The 16,275-nt window shown below is 35.8% G+C and overlaps 1 protein-coding gene across 2 annotated transcripts in view; it reads left to right on the forward strand.

Annotated features, from left to right (window-relative positions):
* The window catches only part of LOC149792600 (uncharacterized), a 75,852-nt gene extending 59,784 nt beyond the window's left edge, over nt 1–16,068 (forward strand). For both annotated transcript variants that reach the window (XM_089971218.1, XM_089971217.1), the window contains exon 13: nt 4,926–16,068. In XM_089971218.1, the coding sequence (XP_089827344.1) occupies nt 4,926–5,009 (84 nt within the window). In that variant the 3' untranslated portion in view covers nt 5,010–16,068. The remainder of the gene's footprint in view (nt 1–4,925) is intronic.
* Nucleotides 16,069–16,275: the final 207 nt, after the last annotated feature.

Consider the following 16,275-nt stretch of genomic DNA (forward strand, 5'->3'; position numbering starts at 1 on the left):
CATGTGATTTTGAATTTTTTGTTCTCTTTTATCCCAACAGTACAGTGTTATACATCTGTCAGATATATTATATTTGTACTCCTGAGTACTTTTTAAAAAATGCTTGCATTTGGCAGTGCAATAGCTTGAGATTCATTAAAAAATCTTGGAAATGACAATTACCAACACTTCTAGAGTGTGCAGACTTAAAAACACAAAGAATAATATGAGAGTTTGTGGTAACCCAGGTTGGGTGTTGACATTTATGTCCAGTTTTGGGCAAGTTGTTTTGTTGTGTTTCTTTTCATGGCCATTTGGATTTTTTTGTATGTATGTATGGATGTATGTGTGGATGTATGTATGGATGCATGTATGTATCTTGAGAATCCAATTGGTAAACATTTTGGAAAACGTTTTGTTAAGAGTCAGGTATATATGGTTAGCTGATTTTCTCAGTCATTGTTCATTTTTGAGTCTTAACACTAAAGAAAGGCATTTCACTGTAAGCATCTTCACTAGCCAAGTTATGCCAATCTGCTTTGTTGCACATTGACCCATGGCATATGTAGCAAGCCAAAACACTATCTGCTAATCCACTATCACATTGACCCATGGCATATATAGCAAGCCAAAACACTATCTGCTAATCCAGTATCACATTGACCCATGGCATATTTAGCAAGCCAAAACACTATCTGCTAATCCACTATCAGATTGGATGTAGCTGAACTGATCCAATCCATCACTTTTGACAGCTTTACTTTAATTTCCTCGGCATTATTGTGGGATGCATTTCTAAAATAACTTGTTTTTCTTGTAAATAATGTTCTCAAAGCCTTACAAAAACATCCGTAATTAAATATGATGATGATATGATCTAATCTGCCTGAACATTAAAAATGCTTCAGGAATGAATATCATTGCACATGGACCTTATGGCACTGTTTTACAAATATGGCACATGGACCTTATGGCACTGTAATACAGATATGGCACATGGACCTTATGGCACTGTAATACAAATATGGTACATGGACCTTATGGCACTGTAATACAAATATGGCACATGGACCTTATGGCACTGTAATACAAATATGGCACATGGACCTTATGGCACTGTAATACAGATATGGCACATGAATCTTATGGCACTGTAATACAAATATGGCACATGGATCTTATGGCACTGTAATACAGATATGGCACATGGATCTTATGGCACTGTAATACAAATATGGCACATGGACCTTATGGCACTGTAATACAAATATGGCACATGGATCTTATGGCACTGTAATACAAATATGGCACATGGATCTTATGGCACTGTAATACAAATATGGCACATGGATCTTATGGCACAGTAAGAGAAATATCATGGCACATGGACTATATGGCAGAGTAATTGAAATGTCATGGCACATGTACAATATAGCACCCAAGTAATAGAAATATAATGGCACATTGATCATATGGTACAGTAACAGAGATAGCATGGCACAGTACAGAGTGGGTCTCAAATACAACTGGACACAAAATGTCCAAATAGCCAATGTCCTGGATTACCCATATGGGAGAATAGTATGCATGTAATTTACAAGAGTGCATCACATTAAATTACATGCTGTATAATTATGCCATAACTATGCTGATATTATGAAGAATAATATTCACTAAAAGAAACACCAGTTTTAATCATTAGAAAGATACAAATCCTTAATTGTGTTTGAAAGTGTTTCTATGATGTCACATTTAGTGAAATAAATTTTAAAACACATAAGAAAATGCAAATCTGATATTGCTGTTCTGGTGCATAGCTCGGTTGTTTTCATGGAAAATATTTAATTGTATTTGTACCTATTTTCACCTTTGCATTATGTTTTTACACAATAATACAGTGTTCTATTGGTCCTTCTATCTGGTGAAGTTTTGCTTCTAGGTCCGTTTTATCACTTTGATGGGGTGCTGGTTGTAATTATGTTATGTCCTGGTAACTTCCACTTATGATTAAAATTTCTGTGCAGTTCTGATACTATACTGTGAATACACTGACAATGGAGATCCAATTCATAAATATAAATGTTATTATACTGAATAATCCATGTGCACCTACTGGAGTACATGTAGACTATCTTGTGCTTCTCGACATTGTTATATCAAATTCATGTACATTCACTTGTTATAACCAACTGCATTTATTGATATTACATGTAATTCAGCAAAAGCAGTCCCCACAAAGAACAAAACAACTATAAAATAATACACTGTATTGCATTCCTACCATTGTATATTTTTGGTTTGTTTTGGAGAACTGGTTTTAGCTGAATTGATATGTACAGTAAGTTCAAACTTCCATAAAACTGTTTTCAGTTATTATATAAATTAGCTGGCAAAATATGTGGAATACAAATTCAAGGAATGAATTTGAGAACATGAAACCCATGAGTGCAAAGTGTCATCCCTAGTATAAAACAGAAAATGGTATAGAACATCAAACCCATGATTGAACTATTGCATCCCTATTATAGGACATCAAACCCATGATTGAAGTATGGCATCCCTAATATAGAACATCAAACCCAGGATTGAAGTATGGCATCCCTGGTATAGAACGTCAAACCCATGATTGAAGTATGGCATCCTTAGTATAAAACATCAAACCCATGATTGAAGTATGGCATCCCTAGTATAGAACGTCAAACCCAGGATCGGAGGGTGGCATCCCTAGTATAGAACGTCAAAGCCATGATTGAAGTATGGCATCCCTAGTATAGAACATCAAACCCATGATTGGAGGGTGGCATCCCTAGTATAGAACATCAAAACCATGATTGAAGTATGGCATCCTTAGTATAGAACATCAAACCCATGATTGAAGTATGGCATCCCTAGTATAGAACATCAAAACCATGATTGGAGGGTGGCATCCCTAGTATAGAACATCAAAACCATGATTGAAGTATGGCATCCCTAGTATAGAACATCAAAACCATGATTGAAGTATGGCATCCCTAGTATAGAACATCAAAACCATGATTGAAGTATGGCATCCTTAGTATAGAACATCAAAACCATGATTGAAGTATGGCATCCCTAGTATAGAACATCAAACCCATGATTGAAGTATGGCATCCCTAGTATAGAACATCAAACCCATGATTGAAGTATGGCATCCCTAGTATAGAACATCAAACCCATGATTGAAGTATGGCATCCCTAGTATAGAACATCAAACCCATGATTGGAGGGTGGCATGCCTGGAATAGAACATCAAACCCATGAATAGAATTGTGATAAAAAACAACACAAACACCGAAAATTCAACACAAACGCCGAAAATTCCAAGAATTTGCAAGATTGTTTAATCAGAACTAAACAGACAGAAGATAAAAAAATACACTTTTCGTCGTCTAAATGTAACAGACACCGGTTCTCTCAATGTGCAAACATAAGAGAAAGTACTTCTTTCAGTAGTGCTAATACAAAAGAGGTATTTTCTCTATGCGATAACACTAACTGCATATCAACTGATGTGATTTATTTAATAACCTGTAAAAAATGTAGCATGCAATATGTTGGACAAGCACTACAACAAGTTTCTAAGAGAATGAATAATCATCGCTTTCATATAAAAATTTTTTAGAGATCCTCAGTTTTCCTCTAATGTTTCAACACACTTTAACACCAATAATCACTCTCTACTTAATTTTTCTTTCATGCCAATAGATATTGTGCATGGTGACATGAATAGACTCATAAAAGAAACTTATTGGATTCATAAGTTAGATACTCTGTATCCTAATGGACTTAATGCTAATGCACCATATAAAATTATATAATTTAAATTGATATATTGTATATCCTTTATAAAAATATAATTATATGTATGACTGTTTGTCTCTAGTTTATTTTACTATTCCCTAGAATAGAACATCAAACCCATGAATGGAGAGTGACATCCCTAGTGTAGACCAAATCATACCTATGAATGGAGTGACATCCCTAGTGTAGACCAAATCATACCCATGAATGAAGAGTGACATCCCTAGTGTAGACCAAATCATACCCATTAATGGAGACTGACATCCCTAGTGTAGACCAAATCATACCCATGAATGAAGAGTGACATCCCTAGTGTAGACCAAATCATACCTATGAATGGAGTGACATCCCTAGTGTAGACCAAATCATACCCATGAATGAAGAGTGACATCCCTAGTGTAGACCAAATCATACCCATTAATGGAGACTGACATCCCTAGTGTAGACCAAATCAAACCCATGAATGGAGTGACATCCCTAGTGTAGACCAAATCATACCCATGAATGAAGAGTGACATCCCTAGTGTAGACCAAATCATACCCATGAATGGAGACTGACATACCTAGTGTAGACCAAATCATACCTATTAATGGAGTGACATCCCTAGTGTAGACCAAATCATACCCATGAATGGAGACTGACATACCTAGTGTAGACCAAATCATACCCATGAACGGAGTGACATCCCTAGTGTAGACCAAATCATACCCATTAATGGAGACTGACATCCCTAGTGTAGACCAAATCAAACCCATGAATGGAGACTGACATATCTAGTACAGACCAAATCAAACCCATGAATGGAGTGACATCCCTAGTGTAGACCAAATCATACCCATGACTGGAGACTGACATACCTAGTGTAGACCAAATCATACCCATGAATGGAGAGTGACATCCATAGTGTATACCAAATCATACCTATGAATGTAGACTGACATCCCTAGTGTGGACCAAATCATACCTATGAATGGTATTGTGACGATCACATATTGGACACACATGTCAATTAATGTTCTAATTGAAGTGCATTATAGCAGGGTTGCCTATATTTTAGAAGTTGTGAAATTGATTTACAAGTCTTATTTTGAATGCAATGTTTCTGTATTTCTGTATTTTTCAGGCTACAAATGCAAATACAGATCCATTTGAAGTCATCAGAGTCATACAAAAGTCTGTTGAAAAGAGATCTCAGATGAGCAAGTAATGAAAAAGCTAACTTTGCATCCATCATGAAGAGTTTGCAAATCTTTTTTCATTCATTCATTCTTATACCTGTAAATGCCTCTACTTTTACTTGTTTTATAATTCCATTTTATACCGATCTCAATAGATGCAGCAGAACAGTGAAAATTAGAACATTCCTCTCTGCTATAAATGATATAAAGATTTATGGTTTAAGGGCTGTACATTGAAGCAAACAAAAAGTGTATTACCTCAATGTTTGCTAATGACAAAGAATAAAGAGGTTTACTTCCAATAAATAATGTGTTCAAAATTTGTAATACTAGTGTGTTAAATATATTAAACTTTCATTGGTGAATTATTGAATTTGTACAGCCCTTTATTGTCTCTTTATCACCTCTGTGCATATAAGTAATATTTAGAGATTGCAGCATTGGATTTAATAGTAGTCGGCAATCATAGCATCAGTGCCGTTGTATCAACTAGATTTTGCATTACAGTTAAACAAATGAAATCTGTCACATGAGAAAATGCTGGATAAAACCAACTGTCATATGTACAAACATTAACTAATGGCTATGACCTTCTACTTCATGTGCATAATTTGCAGTTGGATATTTCTGTGTTGTGCAGCTAGACATTTGTCTCTGTTCATCCATCTTACCAGGGTGATTTCTGCACAATAACTCAGGTTGCCTTTAACCTACAGTTACCAAACTCTGTGGGTAGTGTGCACATAGCCTAAGGAAGAATCTTTTTGATTTTAGAGTCACAAGATTGAAGGTCAGTTTCACTGTGACTAAAAGAAGAACAATGGCTTTTACACAATAACTTGAGTTTTCCATCATCTACAATTTACAGGCTTTTTGGATAGTTTGCATTTGGGGTTGGAAGAACTCTATCAGTTTCAGGCTCAAAAGAGCAAAGGTTGCAGTCCATGTGACTGAAGAAGAGAATGGTTTCCATACAATAACCAGACTTCTCCACAGCAACATTTGCCAAATTTTGTTGATGGCTTGCAGTTGGAGTAAGAAAGAACCATTTAGGTTTCAGGCTCAAAGATCAGCTGCACAATACCTTAAGTTCTCCATCATCAGTCGTATCAAGTTTTGTTGATGGCTGACACATTGGGTGGGGAAAAAAAAAACCCTCATTGATTTTGGAGTTAAAAGGTCAAAGGTCACTATGACTGAAAGAATAGAAATGTTTTCTGCGCATTAATATCATTTTTACATCATATGCCTCAAACCACATTTTGTGGATGGCTTGCACTTTGGGTAAGGAAAAAGGTAATACTTTATGGGGTACAAAGACCAAGGTCATTGGGACTGAAAGAAGAAAAAATGGTTTCCACACAACAACATAATTCTAATTTGCAGATCTTTACCAAACTTTGTGAATGGATGGCTTACTCTTGGGATAAGAAAGAATGTCTAGGTTAGAAGTTGAAGACCACTGAGTGAAAGAGCGCACATTTTCTAATCATAATTTTTAGAATATTAGAAAATAATGTTTTTGATTGTGTAGTGGAAAACAGTTAATGGTCTACTGGTATTTAACAATCCTGGTTCTTTCATTTTTGATTGATATTATGAAATTCTTGTTTGTGTAACAAATTTTTTATAATTGTGTAACTATTTATGGACGTATGTATGTAGTATGTATATATTGTGTTTAATCTCACATAAGCTTGATTCTAGCTATATATTGCTGAGGGGTGCCACAGGAAGCCAAGTGGTCTAAAGCACTCACCTTTACAGATCACTGCTGTTTCACCTCTGTAGGTTTGAGTCTTGGGATCAGCCAGTGTGGATACGTGAGAAAGCTTACCAGTAGCTTCTCATGGGTCAGTGGTTCTTTCTGAGTTTTTTCTAAGTTCTTCATCCACCATTTATAATGGTCACCATGTATAGCCTAAATTGTGCAGAAAAATGGTGTTAAATCCTACAGCAACAACAACAACAATATACTGCTGAGTAATAATTAGTATAAAACAATATTGAAGTTTACAACAGTTGCAAAAACTTTGTAGAAAGATAAACTCTTTCAAACAAAAGTAAACACCCACACCTATAAAAGTAAAGATAAAAGGTAAAGAGTTAAAAATTCTTAGCATGGTATACCACAAAATTCTTTAAAGGTAAAAAAAAAGATAAAATCCATAAAATATAGACTTAACATTTTTTATATAATCTGCATTATATTTGAAACTTGAAGATTTTATCTTGTGACACATCATCAGAAAGGTTCCTCATTGACTTCACATCAAAAAGCTTTTTTCTCACAGGGTGGAGGTTGGTAAACAAACTAAGTATGTGACATACTGTGGACACTGCTGAGGTTCACCTTTCATGAGGTAAGCCTGATTCAAATGTGTATGCGCCTTGTACTTGAGAGAAACAGGATGATTTCATCTCTCTTGTTTGTTTGTACAGGAAGAATGCCACTCTGAAATAATTTGTCTGATATTCCATGCCTTGTGTTTGGTCCATAATTATAATTATGAACAGGGGGTCCCCACTTAAATTTCATTCTCATCAAGGAAGTGAGTCTTCCTTTCTCCCAAGGTAACATTGATGGCACTCCAATCATCCCTATCAGCCTGGGTCAACAAAAGGAAGGGGGCAGCATCATTCACCCTGTAGATGACCTAGATGGAATCAGCATTCCCATTCGTCTAAGAAGTGCACTAATATAGGGTTAATCCCATCACTCCCTTCATGGGTGGCTTTGATATGAGGGCAACCCTATTTAGCATCTCTCTCTCTGGATGGACAGTCCTGTCTTGCCATGGGAGATGACTCGGGATAATATTGCCATTTCCATCGTAGTTTAGTCAGAGTTGACAGGAGCCAGTGGCAATAGTCCCTACCCCTCCATTGGGGTCATCAGATCCTTTCCACCTGTTGATCCATGTGCTGGAGGGGTAAGTGGAGATCAGTGTTTAGAGCCTCCTTTCCCAAGACTTGTATCCTAAACCTTCAAAACCGCTTATGAACCATTGACTGAAGAATGCTTTGAGAACCTTACCTGTAAGACTGTTTTCCTACTCTCCTAAGTGTCAGCAGTGAGAAGGAACAAGCTTCCTGCCTTGTCAGTGGAAATGGGTTGTTTACAGTTAAATAATAAATATGATTTGGTTTCTCTTATTTGCCAACCTACATTTCTGGCAAAGAATCAAATAACTTCAGTAGATCAAGTTCCCTCAGAGCCCCAGTGTCAGCCTTGTCTGTGTTGGGGATGGTCAAAATAGGCTCCTTTGTCTAGTTAGGGCCTTACAGTTTTATTTGGCTTCTTCTTAAAGGAGAAGGTAGAGTCCGAAGTGTCTCTTCCTACCTATTAAGGATTCTGCTGATATTTCCATTGCCATCATTTCTGGATGTATTATCCTCACTATTAAGAGAACTTATCAGTCCCTCTCTGAAATGAACCTTTCTTTCATGAGAACTGAAGCCGATGAAGTTCGGACGATTGTTACATCTTGGGCCTACATGAATCACTCTTCTTTTAGATGATTTTATAAGAGCCACCTTCTGGCAGTCTCACACTATCTTCTTTCACCCTCAGTTTTTGTTTCATCATAGTGAAGGCATCTTTTCATTGGACCCAATAGCCCATTTCATACAGAATTTAACCGAGTTGCTCCGTAATTATCTGAATAACCTCCCGAGTTACTTTATACTCCAGCCAATCAAACACTGGTGGGTACATGTACATAAGAAAGTGACGTCCATTGTTGTTTAGAAATATTTCAGAAATAAAATTAATTAAATGATTGAAATTTATATGTAAATTATCCACATACTTTCAAAAACAAATCTGATAAACTCATATGAAACGCATTTTATTATAGTGATGTTTCGGATGCACAGAAATAGTTTGAATAACTTGATCTTTGATTGCCAGGATTAAATTTGTTTACTTTGACACTGTTTCCTTACTTACATGTACATGTCCAGATGTAAACAGCTCAAAGCTACTCTCTCGCATGGGTTTGAAATCCACCATGGTTTCTAGAAAATAAGACAGGATGGTTTCAATATTAAATTTTGTCAATATCTGCAGCAGCATCGCTGTTGAATATGCATTTTTCAACTCCATAAACAATGTTGAAGTAGTTACAGAAGCTGATGCTGAAGCATTAGCCATATTTTGCCCACCACCTATTACGGTCAGCTGACCACCCACCATGTGATCAAAATTCCGAGCAAATTACGAAGTTCACCGAAGTCTGCATGAAATGGGCTATAGTGATGACATTTCATGTGGCCCAAGCTTCTACCTGCTTACAGTAGAGAACACTCCTACCATAAGAGCAAGTACAATAGTTTTCTATACCAGATCTGTTGAGGCCATCAGCCTCCCTCATCACTGATCTATTCAGTAATGCAGTAGTAACTGGTAATGTATTAAAATATTGTGATTTTTTTTTAAGGGGTAACACTAATTTTCATTATGTAACACATACCTGCTACTACTGCAAAGATTCCATCTCAGTCAGGTACTTAAGGTCCAAGTCAAAAGAGGATGGCATTCCATATGAAGGCTGTGACTATGTGGTCAGACTGGAGTCATGTTCTTTTCAATTCTGGTCCTCCATTACTAACTGGAGGAGGGCGTAATTAGCTTGAACTAGGGACTAGAGTTTTAGGAAAGGGAAGCAATGCAGTAATAGCAGTCAGTATTACACAATTTTAACAGTTTTACACTCCTCCCACAAACTTCATTTTTCTTGTTTTACTGTCAGGATTTACCCATATTGCTAGTGGTCATACATCATGATTAACATTGGACAATATTATATATGGAGAAAATATGTTTATTTGATGCTTTACTGATAATCATTTACTGGTTATTGACAAGACAGTTCATTAGTTTGAAAGCATAGTTTCTCAAGATTGAAAGCATCACTATACTAAGTTGTTGTTGTTCGGTTTAACGCCATTTTTCAGCACACGATAGGCTATACATGGCGGCCAGTATTAATGGTGGAGGAAGAACCCGGGAAAAACCCCGGAAAGAACCATCGATCCACGAGAAGCTATTGACATGCTTTCTCACATACCCATATTGGCCGAATCTGAGACTCGAACCCATGTAGACAGAGGTGAGATGGCAGTGATCCGTAACGGAGAGTGCTTTAGACACTCGCACACTCAGGGCCCCACTATACTAAGTGAAAGTGCAATAGAGGATTTTGTGATACCAACTAATTGTAATTTGTCGTACTCTTTTATTAGGTATTTTTAAGGATGTATAAGAATTTATAAATAAATGTTGTTAAATTTAATTTCTGGGTTATTCATAAATGTACAATTTTGAACAATTAATTTAGATTAATTTAGATTCTGTGGATGAATTGTTATGAAAAATCTCAGACAGTATTGTGATGTTCTTTGCACACTGTCCAAAACTAGCCTCAGTAATTTTATTTTATCGTATGAATATTTGCTTATTAACGTTGTAAAGAGTTGATTTTTTCCTCTTTTGCTCACTGAAGATGGTGATGTAAATAATTTGTGGTATAGTTTTGAATATGACTTATTTTGTCAATTTTTGTTTTACTCCATATAAATTATATATGAAATTGATATTAATCATTTTTTCATGAATTTGTTACAGTATTGTAAGACTTTTGTAATTTGAGACTTCATTGGTGGATGAAGTCCAGATTTGTCTTTTAAATTTGTTTCAGCAATGGTTGTATTTCCTTTTTATTATGCAAAATTGAATGTCAAATCTCCATGTGGAAGAAGTTGTGATTTTACTTAAATGGTCACAATGGATTTCATTGTTATCTTATAAACAATATGTGCTGTTTGCTCATCTCCTTTTTGTTAATAAATTTGGATTTTGTGGTATTGTAGGTCATCTAATGTTGTTGTCTAGTCATTAAACATCGTAATTGTTGCAATAAGTGAAAGAAATACAAAGAAACACCTTATTACAGATATATTTTGGAAATACTTTCTGAGAGACATATTTCAAATTAACAATGGACACAGTTATCCCAAATACTGTCTTCAAACAGCATTAGTTTATCCTACTTTTTTCTACTATTTTATCTATTTTTCGTGTCACAAGAGCTAAAAACTCCACCACATAGCTGTCTGGAACATTTTGTTTTCTTAAAAAGACAGCATGAATATAACAAACTAGTTATGTGAATATATTGTACAGATATCCACACAAACATGGTGCAGTTGGAAACAAAATGGACAAGAGACAGTATGTAAGATAGTGGATTTGTTCATGTTTCCAAAGATAAGTCATGTAAAGGTTTTATTTTTTATATAGTTACTATAAAATATTCCTATTTTTCCCTAGCTGTTTTAGTTTTTAAAGTAGTCCTGCTATGTCCCTACTTTTTTCACAAAGGTTTGCTGGAAAACTGTGAATGTTCATTTTTAATGACTATTCTCAAATAAATGTTAGTTTGTTGCAACAATGATAACAGCATGTTCACATGTTTGCTGTAATCAAATATAGGAACTTGATAAATACATGACTCCTCCTTCAAAAGAATATGATTCAAAGGGTAAAGCCTATCAGTTAATACAGTGGTCCCATAATATAATTATGTTAATAGGAGCAATAAAATTGTACTTTAATCATGATAAGTTAGCCACATGCTGGGTTCATTACAGGGACAAATATAACTTGGCAAATACAGTGGGATCCATGACTATTCCATGTTATATCTGGGACACTGTTATAATGAGTTTCTTTATAATGGAGGCTAGTGTTGGTATATGTACATTTAATGGCAGTAATGTTGTCATTGTTGTAGTGTAGGCAAAAACAGGCAGAACAAGGGAGCGCTTAGGAGGTAGTGAGGAACAAGTGACAAAAAAATAGAACGCGGATAAAACATGTAGGCCCAAGATGTAACAATCGTCCGAACTTCATGGGCTTCACGATAGGCTATACATGGCGGCCAGTATTAATGGTGGAGGAAGAACCCTGAAAAACCCAGGGAAGAACCACCGACCCACGAGAAGCTACTGGCAGGCTTTCCCACGTACCCACGCTAGCCGAGCCTTGGACTCGAACCCATGCAGACAGAGGTGAGATGGCAGTGATCCGTAACGGAGAGCGCTTTAGACCACTCGGCCACTCGGGGCCCCATGTCAGTAATGCATTACCTGTCAGTACTTAATAGCTTAATAGTTCCAGGATGGAATTACCTTCATCTGTATCATTGATTCTCAAACTGTATGCCGTGGCACACTAGTGTGCCGTGAGAGATTTGCAGGTGTGCCGTGGGAGTTTTGAAAAATATTTAAAATTGCTAGCATTTTGAAACCTTGAACATATCAAAAAATTAAATGGTAAATCAATGTCGCAAAAGTTAAAAAAGTAGCATATATAAAAACGCAAACTGTCAGTCTGTCATTCATTGGTTCCTTTCGTAACGCGAGACTTGTGCGAGATCTCGGGAGAACTTGATCGCTCTAATTATAATAATAGTCTAATAATAAATACATGCAGCCCATTACACTGGTGTGCCATGAAATTTTTTAGATCTTTTTGGTGCGCCGCAAGACAAAAAAGTTTGAGAAACACTGATCTATATGAGTTCCATCCTCATTGATCAATCTTCATAGAGAATTACATGGAAGAACCCTGAATATAACAGACCCGTATGCTGACAGTCACTGGTGCATGTGCTGTAGTCCTCATCTTTTTCCTGGATGCCATATGCAGTGCAATCTAATGTAACATCACTCTGTAAAATGTTTGCATTCAAGATGCATCTAATTGTGCATTGGACATTTGAATATGGATTGGAACATTTACACTCATCCACAAGTTTTTCATCTGTGGATTTAAACTCTTGTGAGTTTTTCAGGGCAAATTCAGGCAGTACCTTGTTTATTGTCCTCACTCATGCCACAACCTCTCCATGGTGTGTGGATGACCTGTAATTTTGATTCCTAACAATTGTTGTTTTATTCTGGCCCTTGAGTAGTTATCCTTCTTCATTGCTGGAACCTTAAGACCTTGTCAGATGTTGATTCTTGTTAGAAAATTAGTTAACTCATTCTTTATGCTGTACTTTGAGTTTTGTCTTGCATAAGGGGGTAAGACACCAGCCTTTTGTTTTTGTGTGTTCAGAATATTAGAGGAAGAAAAAAAATTTATTGACAAGATATATGCAGGTTTTAGATTTCAAAACAAAGATAGTATTGCTGTGTCAGCAGTACATTCCCCAGTCTCACTCATATCTGTGCTGGGGGTAACAGTATTGACTTTTATGCCTAGTTAGGGCATTCCAATTCTATTTGGACACCTGTTCAAACAAAAGAAATGGTTGGAGACAACTTTCCATCCCCTTAAAAGGTTCTGTTTTCATTTTGGTATCCACTGTTTCTATGGAGATTGTACAAGCAATCAGGAGAGCATATCAGTTCCTGACTAACAGTGATCTTTCTTTCATGAGGATTAAAACCAATGAGGTCTGAGACAATGCTGCCTCTTGGCCCTGATTAATTCATTCATCATTGGAGGACATTATGAAGGCAATGTTTTGATGATCACACATGACTTCACCTACCATCATGCCTTGGCACACCAGAGCAAAGGCATTTATTCTCTAGGGCCCATAGCCATGGCACAAAAGTATTTGCAGTGGATGCTAACTTCCAGTAGTGGACATCACTGCATTAAGGATAAGTATATCCTTGTTAACGTCAGCCTCTTGCCACACAGGCTATGCAGTAATGATGGGTAATGTATTACTGATATCAATATGCAGTGGGTGTGGAGTAAACTAATTTTATTATAATGCTTACCTGACTCCTTCCACCACCCTCTGATGCCCCTTTAGTAGTCTAGTCCTGAAACAAGTTGAAGACTGTGGTGCATGAGACAGTGATTTGGCTCTCTCTTATATTCTGGGTTCTTCACATAATTCTTTATGGAGGTTCATTGATGGGAGGATGTGGACATGGGTAATTCCAATGGGTAAGTATTATATTTTTCGGGTATGAATTTTCCTGTTTATGGTATATTTCATGTCTGTTCAGTAGATGTCTTACAGTAGTTGATCATTGTTTGCTTTATTTTATATCTTTTTCTTTCAACGTCTAGTCACTTTTATTTGTAAATGCTCAATTTAATTTTATTCTCATACCTCAGTAATTTCTGTTGTCACCACTTGATTACATGTATTTGCATTTGGTTGAATAGTTTACCTTCTGTTTACCGCTCCGGTGGCCTAATGGTTAGATCATCTGCCTCAGATGTGGAAAGTCATGGGTTCGATCTCCGGCCGAGTCATACCAAAGACTTATAAAACTGGTACTAACAGTTGCCTTGCTTGGCGTTCACTATGAAGAGGCTAATTTTACGATTGGTCGGCCTGGTGTCAGGATAATGTCACTCAGTGGGACATCATGCTACATGTCTGCAGCATGATGCCCCAGTGCTAGACATCACTGTAATCTGCCACATTGATCGTAGCGATATGACTGAAACATTGTTAAAGCTATGTTAAAATTCCAAACACACACACACACACAGACACACACACACACCTTCTGTTTACTATCTCTTGTATCATACAAATATTGCAGTTTAATTTGTTTTACATATATAGCACACCTGTGCAAAGACCAAAGCTTATGGTATTGCCTTTTGTCTGTCATTCGTCTTTTGACCATCTATCAATCAACACTTGTCTGTGAGTCTTCATTTTGGATCATATTTCAGTTGGATTTGGCATGTAAACTTTACATTATCAAGAGCTCAGACATTATTTGATTATAAGCAAAATACATGCTATTAATGAGGTGGTCTTGAATCTGATCAGCTGATCTTGTCAATACTCATGGGCCATATTTCATGTCACATTTTGATCAGATTTGGTATGTAAACTTGTGTTTTCAAGCTTTTTGATGACTTCATTAATAAGTGACATCCACGGAGACCAATGAGATGATCCTGCATCTGATTGGTCAAGCTTGTGAACACGCTTGAGGCCAAATATCCGATGAGATCCTGATTAGATTTGGTATGTAATCTTATATGATTAAGATTAGTTTGATTAGGAGAAAAATCAATTAATGACAATCCTGCCATCTGAACCAATGGTTGGTACTCTCTGGCCAAGAGGAGAGTTCATTGACTTAACCACAGAGTAACAGCAACTCCCTTGGGTGGTGATATTGTGGGTGGATTTGCATTCACGTACTGACATTTGTCAACTACATGTGAATGATATCAGACTCACTTGGTCCTCTTCTTTATTAATAATTACACTGTATCATATCAATTTTTGATTGGTTTCATTGTTCTTAATTCCTCTGGGTATCTGCAAAACTTTGTTGAATTGATTGCAATAAAATAGATGAAGACCAGTCAGTCACTTTAGGTACTTTGATGTCCCACTATAGCATTGTTAGTTATATGGTGTAGCCATGTTTTTCTTTCCTGTCCTCCACACCAGGTACTGTGCTGGAGTATCCATGTTCTATAAAAATATTTTAATTTGTTTCTTTGGATATGATTTGTACATAAAAAGGTCCTGATAGCTTATGTTCATGGGAAAATATTTTCATTTTTTGTTTTTATTGAAACAGGACAAATTACAAGGCCTTGATCAAAATCAAAATCTAAGGTTCAGTTTTGTATGGAATGATTCATCATTGTTATTCAGTTAAGATATTTGCTTTCTTGTTTAACTGAATCATTAATACAAGTTCCACTCTTAATCTCATAATTTGTTGCTTTATATATATATATATATATATATATATATATATATATATATATATATATATATATATATATATATATATATATATATATACATACATACATACATATATATATATGCTTTATTATCAGCATAGTGCAATATTACTTGTACTTGCTCTAACCAGATATTTATTGGTTGCCAGTATTCAGTCAATAATTTAGTATTTAAACCATGGTAACTTAGTCTCATTTGTAGACTTGTAAGTGTTTTTGTGCATATTTTGTCAGTTGAATGTATGTGGAAGTCATATTGCTGCAGTCTAATTCTCAGTATTTATTTATGAAAAATACAACTTCTTAATAAAGGTGTTTTGAATTCATGATGCTCTTATTTTTATTCATTTAGTAATAATTGAATATTTGGTGGAATAAATGCACTTAATGGTACTTGAAACTGCATTTTATTTTTAAATACCAATACATTTTTTACTAAATTATTTCCATTACATTACTTTTTTGTTGTTTTCTTTTTAAGGTTTTAATTTTTTTGCACTTTCGAAACAATGAACAATTTATTTATAATAAAT

The sequence above is a fragment of the Sinohyriopsis cumingii genome, chromosome 9 (genome assembly GCF_028554795.1).
Source record: "Sinohyriopsis cumingii isolate HCF-2022 chromosome 9, ASM2855479v2, whole genome shotgun sequence".
In the NCBI taxonomy this organism is placed as follows: Eukaryota; Metazoa; Mollusca; class Bivalvia; order Unionida; family Unionidae; genus Sinohyriopsis; species Sinohyriopsis cumingii.